We start from the raw sequence: 23,727 nt of genomic DNA, 5'->3' as shown, positions 1-23,727 counted from the left end.
ATGAGCACTCAAGTGCCGAACGCAACTGGTGCAGGCACCGGCACCTCCACCGGCTCCGTTCTGGTCAGCCTGAAAACCCTATTTGAGTGCATTTCTAGTTCTAATACAGTATGCATGTCCCTTCACAGAGAGTCTGGGGACACAGAGGTCCCTGTCACCGTCCCCGACACCATCACCACCTGGGAAGCGGAGGCCTTCTGCCTGCACCCCCAGGGCTTTGGTCTGGCCCCCCCAGTCCAGCTCACCGTTTTCCAGCCCTTCTTCCTGGAGCTGTCCCTGCCCTACTCCATCATCCGTGGAGAGACCTTCCAGCTCAGAGCCACAGTCTTCAACTATCTGCCCAAGTGCATCAAGGTACCGTATCTTTGTGACCACTTATAACAAAATAGCTAAGAATTCTGCCAGGTTTTAATGTGTGATGGAGACAGCCAGACAAATGATCACGACTGGCGTTCCAAAATAGTCAACATAAATGACAGTGAAAACATTTGCATAATAATTTCGAACGTAGTGTGTACTATGACAATGGCCCCGGCCCCACTTTGGTAGGTTGCAGTGGATTTGTATGTCTTATCAAACTGTGTGTGTATGTGTGTGCGTGTGCGTGTGCGTGTGTGTGTGTGTGTGTGTGTGTGTGTGTGTGTGTGTGTGTGTGTGTGTGTGTGTGTGTTTGAGTGTAGGTGACAGTGACTCCGGCCCCCTCATCAGACTTCACTCTGAGCCCCTCTTCTGATGGCCAGTATTCCTCCTGTCTGTGTGCCAACGGCAGGAAGACCTTCAGCTGGACCCTGGTGCCCTCTGTGCTGGGTGAGCTTGCACACCACATGAGTGTTTTCACGTCATAAATACCAACACGATGGGTGCGTTCCAATATGTGACCTTGTGTCCTCCACTTGTGCTTGTGGCCTCACCCCGCCTCCTGGCCCCGCCTCCGCGGAGAAAACAATAACGTTTCCCAGCTCTCAGCCTAACCACAACAACTTTTGGTAAACTGTTTTTCATTCACCATCCAGTTTGCAAGTGAGAAAATGACTTTACAATTGAGCTTTTGCGAGATATTGAAATTGAATGCTGTTGTCAGTGATGTCATCATGACACATCACTTTCTGGTACGACGCCAGCATAAGTGGAGGACGCAAGGTCGCATATTGAAACGCACCCTAGGTGTCGTCTTTAGCCTTTTGGCCAGACCAAAACCCTAGCTGGTATTTCTGGTATATACTGGTTATTCTCATACATGTTACCTCCACAGGCTTTCACCCACAGGGTATTAAAAAATGTGTGCAATATCTTGCACTGATTTTTTTTATAATAAGTGCAATACTTGTTTTTATTTCTTTTTAAGGGACTATCCAACCTGTCAAGGGACAAAATATGGAAATTACCCTCATGGCTATAATCTTGTATATTTTGCATTTGTCTTAAATGTTAGTAGCCTCTTAGTGCAGGTGGGGTCGCCGGTAGGCCTATTCATTGTTTGCTGAAAATACTCAACTAGGCCTACATCATGACAACATTGCTATGACATTACCAAGAGCCTTAAGTAACATATTACGACATGGCCTTTACAATTTTGGTGACAGTAAGATGATAACATAGGCTCTTAGCAAAGCTGTTAATATATGCTGTCTCTTTATTAAATACGTAAATACACTTTCAAACTTTCAAACCAATTGATGGCAGCGTAATATGCGTATTGCCGTGTCACCGAATGAGGGCAGCAATATGCCGACGATCTGACTTGAGCCATTTGTTTCAATACGAGGGATCACTGACGTGGGATCTAGTGCTCCTGTCTATGTTTTCAAAGAAAGACAGAGTGCTTCACTTGTAGACACTAACGGGGAGGTTGGAGGTGAATATGAGCACTGCAGTGGTTCCCAAACTTTTGTTGGTGTGTGTGTTTGATGAACGTGACCGTGTGTGCCAAGGCAGGTCCGTCTGAGGGGATATGTGGTAACAAAAAACTGTTTGTGTGGGTGTGTGTTGTGTGTGTGTGTGTGTGTGTGTGTGTGTGTGTGTGTTGTGTGTGTGTGTTGTGTGTGTGTTGTGTGTGTGTGTGTGTGTGTGTGGGCAGGTTTGATGAACGTGACTGTTAGTGCGGAGGCAGGTCCATCTGAGGGGATGTGTGGTAACGAGCTGGTCTCCGTGCCAGAGAAGGGACGCATAGACACAGTCACACGCCCCCTGCTGGTCAAGGTAGGTCACAACAATAACTTGCACATTACCGGTACATTACATTACACTCATTACACTTGGCTGACGCTTGTATTCAAAGCGACTTACAGATATTCACAGGTATTGGGTACATCATGGAGCAGTATGGGTTTAGGTGCCTTGCCCAATGGCACCTCAGCCATGGAGTAGAGTTTATATTCTACTTCCGCAAGACACCAGTTTATATTTTACACCAAGATGCCGGTTCATATGTTACTACAATTGGAAGCCATTTTATAGAGATGTATGCTGTTAATATTCTACTCCAATAGGAAGCCATTTTACATTGAGATTCATCAGTATCAGTAGCCATATATGGTCATTGTTTCCTGACTTTAACATGGGTGTCTATTTTTGTTGTTGTTTCTGTTCTCAGGCTGAGGGTGTGGAACAGAGTAAAAGTTTCAACTGGCTGCTGTGTCCAAAAGGTGACCAACACATTACTGTCCTAAAAATGCTCCACTCTCAAGTCTTTTACTAGCCTGGCCAGTCGGTCGATATAAGAAAGTAAAGACTGGCATTGCACCATTGGCCAAGCTGTAGAACCAACAATGGGTGTTCAGATCTCTTAACTGCGTGTAATAGGCGAGTGTAACCATTCTTTCACAATGGTTGACCGGTCAACCCATTTTCGTGACCGCTAGTTATCTGAGAGTCCAAAACTCGTGTTTGTGTTCCCCATTCATTTCGAGGGGGTCTGGTCTTACTAATCCAAAAATGCTTGGAGGTATCGTCAAGATGGCTGCCGAGTTACAGAACTTACACAATAGAGCAACTTTGATTGTGATTGGAGGGCAGAAGTCGTGGCCTAGCAACAGTTTACCATGATGGTGCAATGCTAGACCAACCTGCCAGTAAAACGTATTTTCTGCCGCAAAATTTTGTCAAGTTTACGAAACTAGATGGTATTATCACTAGGGGTGTAACGGTACACAAAAATCACGGTTCGATATATACCTCGGTTTTTGGGGTAACGGTTCGGTACATTTTCGGTACAGTATATGGGAACAAAATAGAAAACCATTTTCTTCCTCAGCACTTTGTTAATTTCACCAAAATATTGTCAAAATACAAACGAGAAAAAAAAGGAAATGCATTCAACCTGCTACTTTGGGTCGGAGATTTCATCAGTGTAAGAAATAGTACTTTCTCCTCAAGGTTTCACAAAGACCAAGCCTCTACACCTGTTTTTTTCTTGCATTCTCTCTCAGGGTTCTGCACGAGCCTCTGCATGTAGTAGCAGCACAATGTAAAAACATGAACAGAGTAGCTTACTCAACCTTTCGGTACTCGGTATAGCACTGTTCGATTCGGTACAGGTCTTTTCGGTACGGTACGTCGGTTCGGTTCGATATCGTTACACCCCTAATTATCACCATTGGCCTTTGCACCACTACTTACTGTACATACTTTTGTTTACTGTGCTCGTGTGCTGCACTGTAGTTGATACTTGTCTTCTTTGTGAGTGAGGAGTTTGTACACTTACTGTAAAATCTTTTTTGTTGTTTCTTTATTTCATGGCTGGATTACTGATCAAGGCTTCTGAAGCGGAAACGTAATCCAGACATTAAATATAGAAACAACGAAAAGGAATTGAATTGTGCGGACTCCTCACTCCGAAAATTACAGTCAGCCTTTGTCCTGCCCCCTTTTCCTGGGAATCTTCATCTTCAACTTCTTTCATGTTATTTCCACAGGGGGCGCTCTCACAGAGGAGCTGGAGTTGAGTCTGCCTGAAGGCGTTGTTAAGGGATCTGCCAGATCATCAGTGGCCGTGCTAGGTAATAATGATAATAATAATGATAATGATGATAATGATAATAATAATACATAGTTTTTATGCAGCGCTTTTCATGACACTCAAAGACGCTTTGAGTGAGACTGAGTAAACTTTCAGTTTGAATAAACTTTGAGTGAGTTTCTCATCCCTTATGTACCAGAGCTTCAGTGACTGGGTAAGTTTATCATCCATGCTCTCATATACCACTCCAAGGGTATATCCTTATTGTATAGCACAATTCATACAAGATATGCAGATCAATGTCCTTTAATAATTCTATAAAAAAAGAGATCGATTTTAAGGGGAAAAAAGGCAAATATTTGGGAAGGGGGGAAGGGGGGGGGGGGGGTTGAGAAGGATACAGCTGAATGGGATGGAGCTGAGTTTCCATTGGGGGGCTATAGTCTTTTATTTTTTCAATACTAAGGCGGGCGCTGGCAGGCTTATGATGAGGTCAAGGGGGTGTTGGGAGGCTTATGATGAGGTCAAGTGGGCGTTTTCAGGCTTATGATTAGGTCAAGGGAGCATTTGGAGGCTTCTGATGAGGTCAAGGGGGCGTTTGGAGGCTTATGATGAGGTTAAGGGGGTGTTCAAAAAAGGTTGATGTACTCCTGTGGCTCCTGTAGGTGACATCATGGGCCGTGCCCTGAAGAACATCGACAGTCTCCTCCAGATGCCCTACGGGTGCGGAGAGCAGAACATGGCCATTCTCTCCCCAAACATCTACATCCTGGAGTACCTAGAGAACACCAGGCAGCTCACCCCAGACATCAAGGAGAAAGCCACCAACTTCCTCAAGAATGGTGAGCTTTTTGATCTTTGGCGTTTTGGAGGTTAGGGTGCGCACATTCGTGTTCAGACATCTGTCTTTCAATTTTCAGTTTTTGTTTATGTTTGTCATCTTTTAGTCGTGAGTGTGGTGTTATCTGGCTCAATGCAAGGTTTTACAATATTTCATTCTTAATGGCAAAAGGAAAAGGATAGTGAGCGCTCAAAGTCTTCTCTCCAGGTAGAAGGGGTGCATCTGGTTAATCCTGTTAAAGCTTCATAAAAAATGACTGAATCCAAAGCACTCTCCTTCGAGTCAAGGTTGAAGTAAAAACCCTTTATTCTACATTGGGGTAAACAAACTTAAAAACGCAGACCGGTTTCAGCCGTCTGGCCTTCGTCAGGGCGTGGTTAAAACACAGGTACCTGGGTAGCACAGGTAAGTAAACTCTTGGGGGTCACATGGTATGGGGACGTACACAGTTCACACATTCAATATACTGTAAAGAAATAAAGAGATGAGACAAGTTAGATATGACAGGTTGTCATTGATTTCATTCTTAATATTGTTCACTCTGGTTTATAGCCTTTTTTAGAGCAATATGAGTCAATTTCCTCAAGAATGGTAACCAATATTGTTTGCTGTTACTAAAAATGCTCTAAACCAAGTTTATTAACCAATTCTGTCCAACAGAATATTTCTCTACGTAATAATTATTCTATTATAGGAGTTATGAAATAAATTAGTTGCATTGCAAAATGGTGTATCCACCATTTTTGACTTTTGCATTTTATTATTGTAAATGACTGTTCAGAAGTCACATCATCTATGTGTGAATTCATTCCATTCAAATATTTTGAGAACATCCTGTTAAAACCTTAATAAAATGCATTTTGCAATGCAATGCAATGGAATGCCCAATACACAAATGTCAATTTCCCAAAATGTTCCATAATGGATATACAGTACTGTCCACCGTTTTGCAATGAGACTCTTCAATTCTATCCACCAGGATACCAGAGGCAGTTGAACTACAAGCACGGTGACGGAGCTTACAGCACGTTTGGCAAAGGAGGAGGGAACACCTGGTGAGCGAACCCCAGATAATAAAGCACAATATAGAATATGTAAAAAAAATATATATATTTATTTTTATAATGACATAGCCAGACCCTTTGTGACCAGGTATACCAAGTGCTACCATTCAGTGTGAAAATCGGCTTGTCTCTGTGATGCAGCATCTCTATTAAGTATGAATACTCCATCTCTAACTTGTGCCTCGCCTCTGTTTTTATAGAGTGAAAGTGTGTTTGGTTTGGTCTGAGGATGGGGTGGTATTATGTGTGTGTATGTGTGTGTGGGCGTGTGTGTGTGTGTGTGTGGACGTGTGTGTGTGTGTGTGTGTTTTGTGTGTTGGGGTGGGGGGGGCGGACTATGAACTAGTTGGGTCAGAGGCAGTGGGTTAGGGACATCCAATGTTTCTGAGCCTGTACCCTAGCCTAGTAAACTAGCACCACCTGCTGGTGGCGGTCCATTTTTTTAACCTGCGAGTGGTCTAGCCTCGCATAATGATGCGATACTGCCACTATGCCTTGAATCTGACAAACCAATCACAACGCAGATATGTGTTTTGAATCAAAGCGGGCAGGGTTTTGAGTGAGTGGCGACGAAGCTCGCGACGCTGGGAAAGCACAACAAGAAAGATGATGCTGATTGGTCAGAGCGTTGACCTATAGGCACAGGCACGGTTTGAAAGACAACGGGTTGTTCTCATCAACAACCTTCGGATGTATCGGTCATCGGGGCCAGTCTAAATTAAACATCCAATCTCACATTTGGTCTGGTTTATCAGGCCACCTGCACCCTATTTTTACAGTATGTTTGTTTTGTGTGTCAGTGTTGTGTGTCGTGTGTTTGTCCCCTTTATGTGTTTTATCGTGCTGCAACCTCCCTGCTGAGACAAATTTCTCCTGGTGGGAGACTAATAAAGAAACCAAACCTAAACTAACCTTACCTGATCTCCCTCCAGGCTCACTGCATTTGTGTTGAGGTCGTTTGGCAAAGCCAAGGCCTTCATCTACGTTGACCCTCAAGTGATCGGCAGTGCAAGCAGCTGGCTCGAATCCAAACTCAGACCCGACGGCGTGTACGACATGCAGGGAAAACTCTTCAACAACAGAATGAAGGTACAGTACTAAGGTGCTGAGTCCGTGGGTTTGTGTTGTAAAAACTCCCTTTAGCTGTTCTAGATACAACACTTTTTTTCGTCGTGCTCCAATCCCATTGGCCATTCTAAATCCAGTGCACACCCACGGCCTCTCATGGCTTATTGCTTCTTTTTTTTAAAGACTTTTCGACTTGATTGGTGATAGGACAGTAGTAGAGGTAGACAGGAAGTGAATAGGGAGAGAGATGGGGAGGGGTTGGCAAATGACCAGGGCCGGAATCGAACCCAGCAGCCCAGTGCCCTACTGTGACTACTGAACCATGACGGGGCCATGGCTGATATTGCTTAAATTGTAACGGATCTCTACTAGCAGAGTTCTACTGTAGAACATGAGTAAACCTCCCTCCTGAAGCTTAGACCTTCAGCATCGTACCTACGCCTCCCAATGTCACTACTTTATGGATTAAATGTTTTTTTTTATTCAAATTGGATTGTCTTGAAAGCATAACCATTGCTTGCGCATAAATAACAAATTATTAATGAATTTGTTTCATTGATACAACAGTGGCATCAGCTGTGGTTGCACCACCTGGCCTCTGCAGCTAGAAAAGTGACAGTGACAAAAGTCTTCTTTTCAGAATCAATATTTCCATTGGTAGATGTATTTTGTATTTTCGTCTTTTTTTGTAGGGGGGAGTAAACGATGACGTGACGATCACCGCTTACATCGCTGCTGCCATGCTGGAGCTGAAGATGCCAGTCCAGGTATGTAGAGTACAGAGGTTGACATTGGCTAGTAACAATTTCAGTCTCGCTAGCCACTTTGACAGTTAGGCTAACTTATTCTTTGGTGTGACAAATCACAGTAGTTGCATACAATTGTTTTAATTTTAATGCAAGAATATTCTAAAGGAGACAAAAACTGACAACAAAACTCTGCCCAGAAAGTCTAAATGGCTAGTGACTCGGCAAAACCACAAGCCACAGTGGCTGGTGAGCAAAAAAGTTAACGTCTAGCCCCGGTAGCTCCTTCTTCTCAGAACTGAGGTGCGATCACAGGACTCTGTTTCAAAATTCAAACATGCGCTGAAGACCCACCTGTTCAAAGTCATTATGGACTTGGATTCATTTTTTTCTCATTCTACCTTATCATTAATTATTTTATTTTCATTTTTTGTTTCCATGGTGACCTTAGGTGTTCTGAAAGATCCCATCATGCAACAAATAAATATTTGTATTATTATTATCATCATCATCATCATTTTAACATGGCGGGGGGGGGGGGGGGGGGACTTTCAGATAGCACCGGTCCTACATAGCAGACACGTCATTGTGACTGACGACACTTCGACTTGGTGAATAAAAGGCACCCCATTCTTGTCTATTCTGTTGTGTCTACTTCAGGAAGAAACCATGAAGTTTTTGAAGTCCTCTGTCGGCGACGTCTCCAGTACCTATGCCACTGCTCTGCGGGCCTACGCCTTCAGCCTGGCAGGAGAAGAAGAGATCAGAACTCAGCTGCTCAAGCACTTGGACAGTGTGGCAACCTCTGAAGGTAGGATACATTTTACTGAATAATATAATGAATACCGAAAGCTGATTTTTAAGGTTCTGATGAAAACCGAATACACTGACTTGTCCGAAACCAAATACCAAATCCTACTCCTATCATCAGCGAATACATTATGATGCAGTTAAAACTGCTGCACAGTGCATTGCCTTTTCTCAATAATAAGATATAGATACTTCATGCAGAAGCAGTATCATATTATTTTGTTTGAAACTGTAAAAGCATGGGTAATAACTCCTCTCAAAGGTGCATGGTGTAGGATGGTGGCCAAAGTAGGTATTGCAAGTCTACTGATCATTGAGACCGAGCGGTCAATTGCCAAAATATTATATATATTTTTTCATGAATACAGTATGTATTAAGTAATGACGTAATATTAGTATGACCAAAGTAGAGGAATCTTTGCAGCTAAATATGTATATTTTTGGAAATTCAAAATGGCGGACATGGATAAGATACTCCTTTTCAGGTGGATTCCAATATGCGGAATCCCTTCGTCGGTTTGTGCTTGTGGGTGGAATCCACCCATAATGTATGAAAAGTGCAAATTTCCCAGTCATAATGAATACTTTGAATTTTATTGTGGTGGTATTCGTGAAAAAGATAACATTTGTTATCTATAAATTAGAGATGCACCGGATCCTGATTTTTAGGATCCTGCCGGATACCGGATCCACTGCTTAAGATCCTGCCGGATCCGGAACCGGATCCTACGAAAGGGTTGAAACACATAGCCAACTCGCACACGTGGGCCCTTTTTATTACGTTGGCGCAAACTATTTTTAAGACTCATTGGCTTACTGCCACACTGCCTTTAACGGCCGCTTCCAAAGGGCTTTCACTCCATGCAGCGATTGGGGTTGTGAAAGACTGACTGAAAAGCCTAGGCTATATAAAAAGTAGAGATGCCCCAGATCCTGATTTTTAGGTAACTGCCGGATACCGGATCCACTGCTTAAGATCCTGCCGGATCCGGATAGTCTGAAAAACCCTATTATCCTATCGATATTGGATCCTGTACATCTCTACTAGAAATCTTATGCCCCTAGCAGGCGGAAATCGAATTTGCTCCCAGGGGCAGTTTTGCACCTTCTGGTCGTTCTGCCAGGCTGAAAGTCGAAACGGCCAATCACCCTCCAAGAGCACCAGCTGATATAGAGGTAGACTAGTAGCGCACTACCTACTCTTCTGCTGATGTCTTTTGAATGCTTCCATTACCTGAGCTGACGTGCGTGTTTCAGGGGGTCTCCTGCACTGGTCCAAGTCCTCATCACAGAAGGCTGATTCCCTGGGGGTGGAGACCAGCTCTTATGTGCTGTTGGCTTCCCTCACCAAACCCACGCTGACCACTGCAGACCTGGGCTACGCCGCCAAGATCGCCAGCTGGCTCGTGAAGCAGCAGAATCCATACGGAGGGTTCTCTTCCACACAGGTACAGTACAGCACTGCTCAGAAGTCACCCATGGGGAAAAAGACCATGGCTGGGTTGGTCATAAAGCAAGGCTTACAGGACATTTGTCCGGTGCACTGTTGATAATGTTGGCCTTTTCCTCCCCTCAATGCAGTGGTATCAGTCCTCGTGTCGCTACAGATGACCTCTCTGAGTTAGATTTGAATATTAATTTTGGCTGTTGTGGTCAAAGAAGCATACAATAGATTACTAAAACTCTCTCCAGGATCTCTTAAGCGCTTCTCTAATGATTGTGTGTGTGTGTATTTGTTTTTTCTCTCAGGACACGGTGGTGGCACTGCAGGCTCTGGCTTTGTACGCCACCAAGGTCTTCAGCCCACAGGGCTCCAGCACCGTCACAGTGCAGGCAGCAGGTGGCGCCAAACAGCAGTTTGACGTCAACCAGCACAACACATTGCTTTACCAGGAGGGGGTGTTGCCGGACGTTCCTGGAAAGTACAACATCGAGGTCAAGGGAACGGCATGCGCATCTGTGGGGGTCAGTCAGTGCGATGGGTCTCTCTCTTTCTTCAAGTCTTGATGGACAAATATGTGCTGTGTCTCAGATGCTGCTCTTGTGCACTTTGGGCATTATGTTTTAGGGCGTACTGTAATCAAAATGCCATACGCACTAAAACATGAACACTGAATTGGTCTTAAGGCAGGGGTGGGCAACCTTTTTCATTCGAGGGACCACTTCAAATTTTATAAAGTCCTCCAAAGGCCATATAAGAGCACAACTCAGGATATCCCCCTGCATTAGGCCTACCTGTATTGAAGGCGGCCACCTTTACAACAGACCCCACCTTCACTAGGTCCCCTGAAAATATAACTTAACTGTATTACACATTTCTAAGGTTGCTTTACAAAACATGTAATATTTCATGTGAAACTGCGTAAGATTAAAATGATATTGGTGGTCGGATAAGACAGCCTCACAGGCCGTAAACGCCCCCCAGGCCATAGGTTCAGGGGGGCAAATCTGGCCCGTGGAGTAATTTTATTCGGCCCACAAAATAATTTACAATGTGTATTACTTTTTGCCCACTTGCACCATTAATGTATAACGCAACAAAACTTGAACATGATATTTGGTGTGCCAGAGGAAGTGGAGGCACATTTGAACTACCATATGGGAAAGAGTGTGTGTGAAATTTTCCTTCCAGATTTTGATTTTGGCCCTCAGTCAGTCAATTCCAGTTTGACACCCATGTCTTTAGGGCTTAGTGGACACCAGGAATAGAAGAAGTGGCATTTCCACAGCTAATGGGGATCCAACAATTAAAACAAATAAATGAGTTCATAAACAAAACTGTTGCTCATTTCAATTGGTGGCGTTCCTTGGCATCTGATCCCTTCATCTGGACAATAAGCTGCCTGAAATCTGTAACACTGTAAAGCAAACAATTACTCAATCTTTTTCATGTAGACGTGACCAAGTTGTATATACAAGGTGTCGAATTGGTCATTCTAGACTAACACAGTTTTTTTTAACTGGAGATGCACCCCCCTCTTAGTAATTTTTGTTGTAGCCCCCTATCTATTAAGCACATTTTAACTTGTTCTGCACTGAACATGAAAAGGCAGTTTTTTAAGAAAAATACTGTTTTTTATATTTTTTAACAAGGTCCCACATTTAAAGGTTTTAATTTTTTTAGAATGTATTGATGTGAAGAAGCGTATCTAATCTCTTAATTTATATAGTTGTTGGTTTTGTAAATGTGATGTGATGTGATGTTTTTTCTATCTGTATTGGCCATGACCTTGCCATAGCTGCTGAAATGGCAATAAATGTAAACAATCAATCAATCAATCAATCATCTGTGCCATAGGTGTCTCTCTTCTACAACATCCCCACTCCCACCGACCACTCCACCCTGAGCATCTCGGCTCAGGCCAAGCCTCGGACACCTTCAGAGTGTAACAAGGCCAATGGACAGGCCTTCAACTTGGATATCAATGTCGTGTGAGTCATTTTCTTTATACTATTTAAGAGGACTTTCTGTGTCTTTGTTGTTGGTAAGCGGAATATGAGAGGAAGAGGGTGGGACAGAGGGAGAGATGGGGAAGGTTTGGGAGATGATCCAGGCTGGACTCGAACCTGGGTAGGGGGAGGGGCGTAGCATGCTTGGACCATGCCGCTCCTTCATTACAAATGCAATGAACATTCATCCATAATATGACGTTAATGTAAAATGCGTGCACACACACACACACACACACACACACACACACACACACACACACACACACACACACACACACACACACACACACACATTGCTTGAAGTGAGCCAGAATGCACCGGAACTGACTGACACACGCACACGCACACGCACACGCACACACACACACACACCGCCTTCAATCAAAGACAATTTCCTATGATGGTAACATGTTAGACAGTAGCTTGTTGAATCTTTCCTGTGTGGCAGTATCCCCCGTGACGTGAAGTGACGTCCTTCCCTCTCCTTCTGCAGGTACAACGGCCCTCAGGAGAGCACCAACATGGCCATAGTGGACGTGGCAATGCTGTCTGGTTTCAGTGCCGACGCAGACTCTCTTGACAGTGTAAGTCACTGTTTTTCAAAACTGTGGTCGGGACCCTTTATGGGTTGCCTGGAATTCAAATAGGGTCCCCTGAAATGTCTTAGCCTGGTTCCTACCAGACCTGTGTGTTTGAGCTCTGGGCCCCCCTGGTGGCTCTGAACACACACAGAGGTCTGGGAGCATGTAACGGGATTCCATTTCTGGACCAAAAAAAATAATGCTGAGCATTTTGTGCTTCAAAATCAATGGCAGCTCGCATTGAGGAGTCACAGGACATATTTTACACTATAGGCTTTAGAGATCAACAGAAAACGTTTTTGAAGGAATTTGTTGATATTCAAGCAATAAATGCTTAAGACCGGAGAAATAGAATCCTGCTACATGCTCCCAGACCTAGTAGTGGAGCTCATGAAGCTGCACGGAACTACAGATCGGGCAAGAGCCAAGCAAGAAATGTCTGGGATTGAAAAAAGTATGTAAGCCTTGTTAAAGAGGTTATGAAACGAAAACAAACGGTCATTCCCATTAAAGCCTTGTTTTTTCTGATAGCATCGATGAGACTTTGAACCCAATCATTCTGGAGGAACTTGTGAAAATGGCAACTCAAAGTGTGAATTCTGTGAAATTTGGTTTGACTAATTAGCTACGGGCTGTGACGTCATAGAGGAAAGTCCCTGGTTTGCTAGTATGGCGATCTGAGAAAACAACACACATTTGATGGACCCACATCTTAAAAAGGAACCAAAATTCTGATACAAACATCAGCGTGAAGAAAAACCACACATCCAACCTCATGAGAAAAAAAAAACAGCAGCACAAATCTATTTCAGAGGCACTGATACATCTGCAGAAAGTGACATGTCTGACAGGCGAAGTGACGATTGTTGACATAGCCTGACAGTTCGTTTTGTTTATGGTTACGGTTGCTAAGGGCGCTTTGCCATGACCCAAAGATGACGTGGCGTGTGTATTTGTTGATAAATAGGGGGCATTTTGATTCAATTGCGAGATATAGTGTGATTGAAATGCATGTACATGCAAAAATATCATCAACTAGAGAAAAAACGGAGGTATTAGGCTGTTGGAAAAACACCCTAGATAGCCTGAGTCCTCAACATATTTTTAGCGTTTATCATTATTATTATTTTTTGTGCTCAAAGTCACAGGCGTCGCGTGTCCCTCAGCCTGACTCTGAGGACGAGGTGTGTCCAAACGTCAGCCACACGTGCACCACAATACTAAAAACAAACAATCAAACGCTTCAAAGTAGGCCTACGCTATATGCATCTCCGTTTATTCGCTAAGCAGTAGCCCAGTCTGTGAGTTGGCTGTCCTCGACCGAGAGCACCACGGAGGCTGAAGCGCGGATATCCTCCCAAAACCAATTTATTGACCAGTTGAATGGCAATCAACAAAAAGTGCATATCCCGAGAGCATTCGCATCGGTTTGGCATGTAATGTGCATCACCCTTTCCTGAAAACAACATAGGCCTACAAAGCAGGTGGACAAGGTAAAACGAGTAGCCTAAAGCTGCACTCACCTGTCTTCGTGCCCGAGCAGTTACAGGGGCAGTTTCAGTCTGCACGCCGGCGATGTTGGAACTGCTTGAGGCAATAGCATTCTCTTCAGTCCAACCATGCCCGCGATCTCCACATTTGTGGTGAAGCACGAGGGGTGGAAATGTGCCGAACACAAAAGTGAGCTTGCTTCAAAACCACGCCGGTGCCTGCGTACGAATTGGATCCACAGAGCCCTTGTTTTAGCCTTCTCCTTGTCGGCCACAGTTCCATCATTCTTCACAGAAGGGAACTTGTGCAAATATATTCCTTCTGTCAAGTAGCCATTTTTGCAGCTGGCACGGTTCGGCCCTCCAGCAACACACTGCTTAACACTGCGCTTTGTTTTGGTACTAGCCACCATTGATCTGAACAAGGTGGAATGAGGTGAACTTTCCCCTTCTATGTCACGCATATCATTTGCATAAAATTTGCATGTCACGAAAAAAAGTGAACATAACACTTTTTGGGAACGTTTTAACATGACTTTTAGGACAAAATATCACCCAGACAATATCACATTTTGTTCACAAGGCTTAGAACTTTCAGAATCCGTCCTGGAAATGGTCAAATTCCTTTACTTTGTTTTCGTTTCATAAACCCTTTAATATTTATTCATATGAATATAATATAACAAAAGAAAACTAATTAATATTGTGATTGAAACACTGCATACAGTCTTAGACTGTCAATGTCTGTAGTCTAATAGTCTGCAAGTTAGCTCAGTCATGTTTTCTGGTTGCAGGAAAAATGTTTATGGGGTCCCCAGAAATTTGGGATGTCAAAATGGGGTCCCGTGGCAAGAAATGTTGGGAAGCACTGGTGTAAGTGGTCCCGTCCAACAGGAACAGGGCCACAGCTAGACATAAGCAGAGTACGCAGAGTGCTTAAGGCACCACCAACCAGTCCTTGGGGCACCAACCACTTTGCCTCCAAAATTGGGGCCTCTTAAATTGAGATTGACTAAAAAAAGATTACATTAAAACATATATTTATTAGTTAGTAGATTATTGTTATTATTATTATTATTATTATTATTATTATTATTATTATTATTATGAGGGGGGCCTCCTGACCAGTTACCGGGCGAATAGACCATCCGCAACGCGATTGAAAGCAGAACGCAAGCATTCCAACATTCCCATTGGCTGTGGTTACTGACCTCTATACAGTCATTGGCTTTGGCGGCTTGTCGCAGAACCGTGTCATAGCTCATTTGCATAACATTCCCAGGAGTTCAACTACTTAAGGGCCGTACACACACGTCGCTGCTAGTTACTCGCTCAGCGAATGAACTCAGTAGAATGTCAATGTGTTCCAGGGAGACGAGCAGGCGAGTAGGCGAGTGCTGTACAAGGGATGCGATGTGGGCAGATCCCAGGTTGAAAATATTTGAACTTCGAGCGAGGCGAGTAAGCGAGTAACCAATTGGAATGCAGAGTTTGGTACTTCTCGCCTGTTCAATGGCAGTTAAAGCCGCGGGAACTTTCAGCGAACGTACCATGAAAGAGTGGCGAGTAGGCGAGCAAGCGAGAAGCTAGCAATGTGTGTGTGTACGCCGCTAAACTGTTGCTCTCGTCGCGCGAATCGCCTCTAGTCTCCAGAATCGTCTTTGTCGCGCGACTCGACACAAAGTCAATTACTTACGCCGCTCATGTCGCGGCTGGTCTATTCGCCCAGTTATGCTTAGACTGAGCCTCCAAAACCGTAGCAAAGTCTCTGAACAGGAAGGCTTTGCTAGTCTCTGTGCATAGTGTATATTAAATGATGTATTGTCTTAGCCTGTGGACGAATAAACATGAATAAACAAGTATGAATACATTCAAGTGCACTAAGCCTGTGTGTAATGTCCCCTTTACAAATCCAATCATTTAAAGGAATATTTAAGAAGTGATAAACTAATATTGAGTGGCCTGACCAAAAAACAATAAGTTTTGCTGCCAAGAATGCAGGCCTGTTGTGGGCAATTCAAGCCAGCAGGCATGGAGAAGATCTACACATTCATGTATGGAAAGTTTCAAAAAGAAAAAGATAACATTTGTGATTGGGCTAGGGCAGCACAAAGTATGGAAATAAACTGCCAAAAAATGGCATACTCTGCCTATATTTAAGTGTACTGATTATGGTTTTACCTTCACAGCTACGGGGAAGCATATTTGTGGATCGAGTAGACAAGAAAGATGACCACGTCCTGGTGTACTTATCAGCGGTGAGCTCATGGAAGACAAAGCACGACTGCACTTGCACTTGCACTCACACACGGGCCAAACTTAATATTATCAGTGGCGGTTCTAGACCGAAATTGCCAGGGTAGCCCAATGTTTTTTTAGGGGGGCACATATAGTGAAGAAAAGAAGGGACAATATTCTAATTTATATATTGAATTTTATATGTAGATATTTCAGTAAAAAATAATAGGCCTATTGACCATTGACTGTTAAGTACAGGGGCCGCAACAGGGGCCAGGAGTAATTCTACAGGGGCCGTGGCCCACCCTGGCCTCTCTCTAGAACCACATATAAATATTATAATAATATTATATATAAACATTGTGAGATTTACTTATGAGTATTAAGTGTGTGCATGCACTATCTTACTATTTTTTGTGTTTACAATCTGAGATTTTAATGTGTGTCATTTTTGTAGTTATTGCTTGTCTCTATACAGTGTCCGTGAGTGTTTCGAAAGGCGCTTTTAAATAAAATGCATTATTATTATTATCATATTAACGCTGCAAACGTGGGCAAACTGTATTACACATTTGAGATGACGTTGTGGGCCAACACACACACACACACTCACTCACTCACACACACGAACGCAAGGATGCACCCACGCAGTGCACGTTTTCACTCTGCCTGTTTGCTGTTCTCTCAGGTTCCCAAGGAGCTGAAGCTGCGTTACCAGCTGACCATCAGACAGGATCTCCCAGTGAGCAACCTGAAACCAGCTGTGGTCAAGGTGTACGACTACTACCAGCCAAGTGAGTACCAGTACCACACACAAATACTATATACAGTGTGTGTGTATACGTACTAGTGGTGTGCATTGGCACGGCCCTCACTATTCAATTCGATTACGATTCGGGAGGTTTCGATTCGATTCAATTCAATTAAATTCTACGATGTATTGCAATGCATTACATTTCTACTGAAAGCAAAGCAAATGTTTCATGAGTCATGATGAGGCAATACAAGTAGTCAGATACTGAGCAACATTTTATTGTCTGTTATCTGTATCAGTCTTGCAGTTTTCAATGCTTTGAAGTGCTTTTATTTAATTTAACATTCATTTGCTTCTGAAATATCCACGGAAGTAATTGAAACTTTAAAAATTTGCTGCATCGATTCTGGAACTTGCCGCATTGAATTGAATTGTCCATGCCCCGCATTGCATTGCATTGCTGAATCGATTACTGTTGACACCACAAGTGTATACGATTGGGAGGCTTTGAAATTAATAAATCACATTTTCTTTGCACATAAATATCTGACTTGAAAACGGTGACATGGTTTTTTTTCCAACTGGATTTTGAATGACCGGACATAAGCTTAATCAACAAAGTATTGCTTATTTGGTAATTAACCAAGATCAACAGAGTAGTGCAATGTCTTAGGTATAGGTATAGGTAGCCCCCCTGTAAACTATAATGTAAACTTAAATATACAGTATATATGTAAACTTAAATATACAGTATATATATATATATATATATATATATATATATATATATATATATATATATATATATATATATATATATATACTGTATATTTAAGTTTACATATATACTGTATATTTAAGTTATAGGTGTATATATATATATACCTGTATATCTATATTGTAAAACACAATACTTTCAAGCACGTTCCGAACATTGTAAATCCTGACTGTTAGAAAAAAATCTCTCCATTGGTTCAGCAGCTACAACAGATTTGGTTGATTTATCAAAAGTTGAATACGGTACCAAAAAATATGAGAAATCAGAGGCTATAACGAAAATAGATGAGAAATCGAATCAATTTCAGCAGGTTGTACACACCATCAGGCTAAATGCTGCCCTCCACTGGTCTGATCCATAACTACGTGACTATATTATAGTGCGATAAAAATTTGGTATTTAATCGCATTAATGTTTGTGTTGTTAATTAATCGAAATGAATCGTTAAGTCCTCCCAGCCCTATACATAGAGCATATACTGTACACATACACACACTTGCCACTTCATTAGGCACACCTGTCCAACTAGTCATTTGCCAAGTTTATGGTTCCATATTCCAATTAATAATTCAGAATTAAATAATTCCGGCGAGTATACTTTTGATCTTTCATTTAATTCTGAATTGTTACACGTGTACATGATTAATTCTGAATAAAGCTTAATCCCGCTTTTAAAAATAAAGTAAATGGATTCACAATGAGCGTTGCTTCCTAACAACAGGCTGATATCAGACTTGGAATTGCATTGCTATATTTTGCTGTTCCCCTTATTTTCGGGAACAGTGTATATTAAATGCACAGGCTATGATTCTTGTGTTTTGTTGACACTGGCTGCTGTCTGATGTTGACATCTTTGCTTCGTAGGTGACCAGGCTGAGGTCGAGTACTCCTACCCATGTCCATAGGAGGGAGAGGGACCTGATGCATGCCCCCCATCCTCGTGTACGGGAGAAGCCCCTGATGTGTAACCCTGTTCTTCTGTATGAATAGGAGGGGGGACTGGATCACCGATGCTGGGATAGTGGGATAGCCGGGGGGGTGGGGTTGGGGGGTATTCCAAGAGGCTGGTTTAGTACTAAACCAGGTTTACTTGACCTTGAGGTAGTGGTTAAATCATCTTATAGAAGAGCCTGAAGTCTTAATTTTCATTTACTATTATTAGGTTTACCACTTCCTGTAGGTTAAATTAGCCAGGGTTATCACTCATGGAATACCCCCTTATGTGTATGTACAGCTCCAGGCCACTTTATTAGAATAGCATGAAAACGTTGATTTATTTCCATAATTCCATCAATAATGTTAAACTTCAATATACCCTGTAGATTTCCATGCCACGTTTTTGGCGCTAACGCACCAATTCTAAATCACCAGAAATGAAACCCCATTGAAAATGAATGGGTTTTATTTCTGGTAAGTTAGAATTAAACTTGTGAGTTAACACCAAAACGTGGCATGGAAATCTACAGGGTATATTGAAGAGTGAAGGGTGGGTCACCAGATCAGCAAACAAGAACAGCTGACAGCAAAGCATCAAGGATATCTGGGCTTCCATAACTCCCATGTAATGTTTCTGCCATTGACTTCAATGTTAAGCACATCATGGCAGTTATTAAGACAGAGAGAGTACCAACCTCAGGTATTGAACATTGCATGATATGTAGATAGTACCAAATTTCAACTGATTTGATGTGACCTGAATTTTGCTGAAGAAAATTGTGATTTTATCACAATATTCTAATGATGCGAATTCCCCAATTCATGGGTTTTTTGAGCTGGAAGCCCAAAATATGCAAAAAATAAACAATTGAATGATTGGAATAGTTTTACAGTTTAACATTATTGATGGAATTATGGAAATAAATCAACTTTTTCATGCTATTCTAATAAAGTGGCCTGGAGCGGTATGTATGTGTGTGGGTGTGTGGGGTGCGTGTGAGTGTGTATTTTTCCTTCATACATTAAAAAACTTCCCTGAGGACTCCGTGTCAACTGGCCTTTCTTGTGTCCTGCCTGCTTCAGAAGTGACAAAATTGACCTGCTTTGTTCACACACACCTGTGGCCCAGGGCCAGGCAAACAGCTTCTGCATTTAGTAGTGTTATAATATCAGGACCTGTGCCTACTTTGGTGTGTGCATTTAACTACCAAGTAAAGTGATTTTAGTTTAAATGTTAAGTGTTTTGCAATTTTGAATGTCTTCTTATAGGCCTAATCATATGCTAAATGAGTTTCCAAGTGCCAAAGTAGTTTTGGGTAGGGTGCGCACATCCAGAAACACTTTTTGCAGCTGCCAGACAAAAGTGCCACTTGTTCCTGTATGATGTCAGGGTCATATCGTAAAGTATTGGGTACCCCCCGACCGCGGTAATCAAACACTCTTTTTTGTATGATTTATTTTTTTTCCGACAGGGTATCAGATTTCATTACAGAATTCATATCATATTCATATATTTAATTTCATCCTGTACATTCATTGGATGACGCACTGCGTTCGCCGAGAGCAATTCGCATAAACTTTGAGGCATCTCTGCTGTTTAACGTGTGTCAACTGATAGTCACCATACCACAATCCCAGGAGCCTGTGCGAAGACGTAGTCACAGCCCATTGAAAATGAATTTAATGAATTGCCGTCAAAGCAGTCGCCAGAAATATGAGATCAGGCCAGGGGCACAGTGGGTTTACATACAGTGTGCAATCAGAGAGGGTTTATAGAGGAGAGATTACGCTGACCACTTCTTTCGGGTGGTACTGTCCACGAGGCGGCGATGTTCAAGCAGAGGAGAGCCATCAGACTGAATGGGGTCTTAGCTGATGTGTCGGATATGGAAGGTCACCGGTTTTCATTTTGTTTTTTCTAAAGGTAGTGTAAATTACCCTTCCAAATGGCACTTGGTTTGATGTTTTAAACTCATTGCATTTTTTAAAAAACACACATTTTGTGCCTGAATAACGTGAAACTCAATTACCCAGAATGCTGCACGTGAGCTCTCTACCCGCGGTGATTCTGGAAAACAAACATGGCGGCGACCCCCTTTACTACCTTAAGAATGTGTTAATCCGACGCTGGATTTCTTAACTGTTGAAAATCGAGGGCAGAAATCAACATTGTAGTGTCTAAATATGATTTCGATTGGTCTATTTGTGGCGTACATCACGATCGGCCGAGCTGTTGGCCTCACGTTTGCCAGTTAGCCTCTGGCTAGGCTACGTCTCGCCTACGTTAGCATCCGGTTTAGTTCCTCATTCACCAATCGGATTTGGTCATTTCCTTAGCTAGAAGCTAGTGAAGACTGACTCACAAATGTCAAAGCTGTAAGAAACTAGACCAGGGGTGTCAAACTCATTTTGGTCCGGGGGCCGCATACAACCCATGTGGACCTGAAGCGGGCCGCATTAGTAACATCATCGCAAAAAAAAGAAAAAAAAAACGTAAAGCAGAGGATTAGTGTTCAGTACGATCACGTTTTAAGTGTGTTGAATTGAATATGTAGAAAGCAATGCAATACTGATAATCCTATGCAAAATTTCCTTGACTTCATTCATTCATTGGCAACCGTCAATTAATGAAATATGGGACAGTTCATTTTGGCAGGGGGTCTGGAAAAATTTGTATTTCTTATATGTAATTTCCTGCATTTTCACGCATTCTAACATCCCGTTTCCAGTTTGAGCTTAATAGGAACCAATACAAATCCAATTATATTTATTATTTAACTACAATCAATACCAATGCAATACGAATAAGAAGTATTAACATTTTATCTCTATATATGAGGTCTATAATATATGAGCTTTATCAAATGCCTGTTACAGTACAAATTCACTATTTATAATTGAAGTGTGATGTGCACATTACTACATATATACAGTGTAACAGAGGGACCATTGGGTTAATGTCGTGCAGGTCTCGATTTTGCCCCGAGGGCCGTAATTGCGCATTTCGGTTATTTCATAAAAAAACTTTTTTTTTTTTACATCCGGGCCGGATGCGGCCCGCGGGCCGTATGTTTGACACCCCTGAACTAGACGGATATAACTCCCAGGTTATTGTGTTTTTAATTTTAATCCGTATCCCTGTGTCAGAGACGACCGTAATATGTTCAGGTTTCAGCTGCTAGCGAGGACTCACCAAACCAGTTCAGAAGGAGGTGAGAAAATGGCCTGAGGGAGCCATCTCACGACTTCAGGACTGCTTTGAAACCACAGACTGGGACATTTTCAAAACAACTGCCACCCACAGCAATCACATTGACATTGAGGAGTACACAGACACCGTGACCTCCTACATCACAAAATGCATCGATGATGTTACAGAAATAAAACACATCACTACCAGGGCCAACCAGAAGCCATGGTTCACAGGAGACAGTTCACCGACTGCTGAGGGCCAGAGACAAAGCCTTCAGAGCAGGAGACGTAGCTGGCCTAAAGACAGCAAGGGCTAACCTGTCCCAGGGCATCAGGAAAGCAAAAAAGGAATACTCAGACAAAATAACAACACACTTCAAAGACAGCAGAGATGCACAGAGGCTGTGGCAGGGCATACAGGCCATCACAGACTATAAGCCTGCACCACGAAGCTGTGACAACAACACCTCTCTGCTAAACGACCTGAACAGTTTCTTTGCCCGTTTTGAAGCACAAAATGACACTCACCCACAGAAAACTCCTCCTCTCCCCATGATCAACCCCTTTACCTGTCCTCTGCCAGTGTTAAGAGGACACTGGCCACCATCAACCCACGCAAAGCAGCTGGCCCAGACAACATACCAGGCCGAGTGTTGAAGGATTGTGCAGAAGAGCTGAAGGATGTCTTCACAGACATCTTTAACATCTCTCTGGAGCAAGCAGCCATCCCATCACTTTTCAAAGCTGCTACCATCATACCTGTGCCGAAGAAATCATCACCATCATGCTTCAATGACTACCGTCCTGTAGCACTGACGCCCATAATCATGAAGTGCTTCGAACGGCTAGTCCTGTCACACATCAAAGCCACCCTACCCCCCACCCTAGACCCCTACCAGTTCGCATACCGAGCCAAGCGATCCACGGAGGATGCAATTTGCTCTGCCCTCCATCCAGCCCTCACCCACTTGGACAATAAAGACTCATATGTGAGAATGCTGTTCATTGACTTCAGTTCAGCATTCAATACCATAATACCACAACAACTCATCAGAAAACTGGACAAACTAGGTTTCAGCACCTCCCTCTGCAACTGGCTGCTGGACTTCCTGATGCAAAGACCACAAGCAGTACGGGTAGGGAACAACACCTCGAGCAACCTGACCCTGAGCACGGGGGCTCCGCAAGGTTGTGTTCTCAGCCCCTGCTGTTCACGCTGCTGACACACGGACTGCACAACGACCCACAGCACTAACCATCTAGTGAAGTTTGCGGATGATACAACACTGGTGGGCCTCATCACCAAGGGCGATGAGACTCACTACAGAGAAGAAGTAGACCTGCTGGCCAGATGGTGCAAAGACAACAACCTCCTGCTGAATGTCAACAAGACCAAGGAGATTGTTGTCAACTTCCAAAGGGTCCAAAAACAACTGCCACCCCCCCCCCCACTGACCATCGACGGTGATGCTGTGGAGAGAGTGAGCAGCACCAAGTTCCTTGGAGTGCACATCAGCGACGACCTCTCTTGGACCACCAACACTACATCACTGGCGAAGAAGGCCCATCAGCGTCTCTACTTCCTGCGCAAACTAAAGGCAAGTGCTACACCCTCCATCATGACAACATTCTACAGAGGAACCATAGAGAGCGTCGTGTCCAACTGCATCACAGTGTGGGGAGGAAGCTGCACGGAGAAAAACAGGAAGACCCTCCAGCGTGTTGTGAACACAGCGAAGAAGATCATTGGAGTACCACTCCCCTCCCTGCAGGACATTTACACCACACGCCTCACCCGGAAAGCACTGATGATCATCA

At 43.2% G+C, this 23,727-nt stretch overlaps 1 protein-coding gene across 2 annotated transcripts in view; it reads left to right on the top strand.

The window, feature by feature from the left end:
• LOC134455919 (alpha-2-macroglobulin-like) overlaps nt 1-19,759 on the top strand; it is a 53,113-nt gene extending 33,354 nt beyond the window's left edge. For both annotated transcript variants that reach the window (XM_063207279.1, XM_063207278.1), the window contains exons 19-35: nt 129-354; nt 681-807; nt 2,078-2,199; nt 2,594-2,645; nt 3,915-3,998; nt 4,624-4,800; nt 5,779-5,854; nt 6,796-6,952; nt 7,624-7,698; nt 8,338-8,488; nt 9,745-9,935; nt 10,237-10,452; nt 11,786-11,919; nt 12,434-12,524; nt 16,201-16,269; nt 16,938-17,043; nt 18,646-19,759. In XM_063207279.1, coding sequence (XP_063063349.1) covers nt 129-354; nt 681-807; nt 2,078-2,199; nt 2,594-2,645; nt 3,915-3,998; nt 4,624-4,800; nt 5,779-5,854; nt 6,796-6,952; nt 7,624-7,698; nt 8,338-8,488; nt 9,745-9,935; nt 10,237-10,452; nt 11,786-11,919; nt 12,434-12,524; nt 16,201-16,269; nt 16,938-17,043; nt 18,646-18,686 — 2,095 coding nt within the window. In that variant the 3' untranslated portion in view covers nt 18,687-19,759. The remainder of the gene's footprint in view (nt 1-128; nt 355-680; nt 808-2,077; nt 2,200-2,593; nt 2,646-3,914; nt 3,999-4,623; nt 4,801-5,778; nt 5,855-6,795; nt 6,953-7,623; nt 7,699-8,337; nt 8,489-9,744; nt 9,936-10,236; nt 10,453-11,785; nt 11,920-12,433; nt 12,525-16,200; nt 16,270-16,937; nt 17,044-18,645) is intronic.
• The last annotated feature ends 3,968 nt before the right edge of the window (nt 19,760-23,727 follow it).

Source organism: Engraulis encrasicolus, chromosome 9 (genome assembly GCF_034702125.1).
Source record: "Engraulis encrasicolus isolate BLACKSEA-1 chromosome 9, IST_EnEncr_1.0, whole genome shotgun sequence".
Lineage (NCBI taxonomy): Eukaryota > Metazoa > Chordata > Actinopteri > Clupeiformes > Engraulidae > Engraulis > Engraulis encrasicolus.
This window is presented reverse-complemented; position numbering and strand designations above follow the sequence as displayed.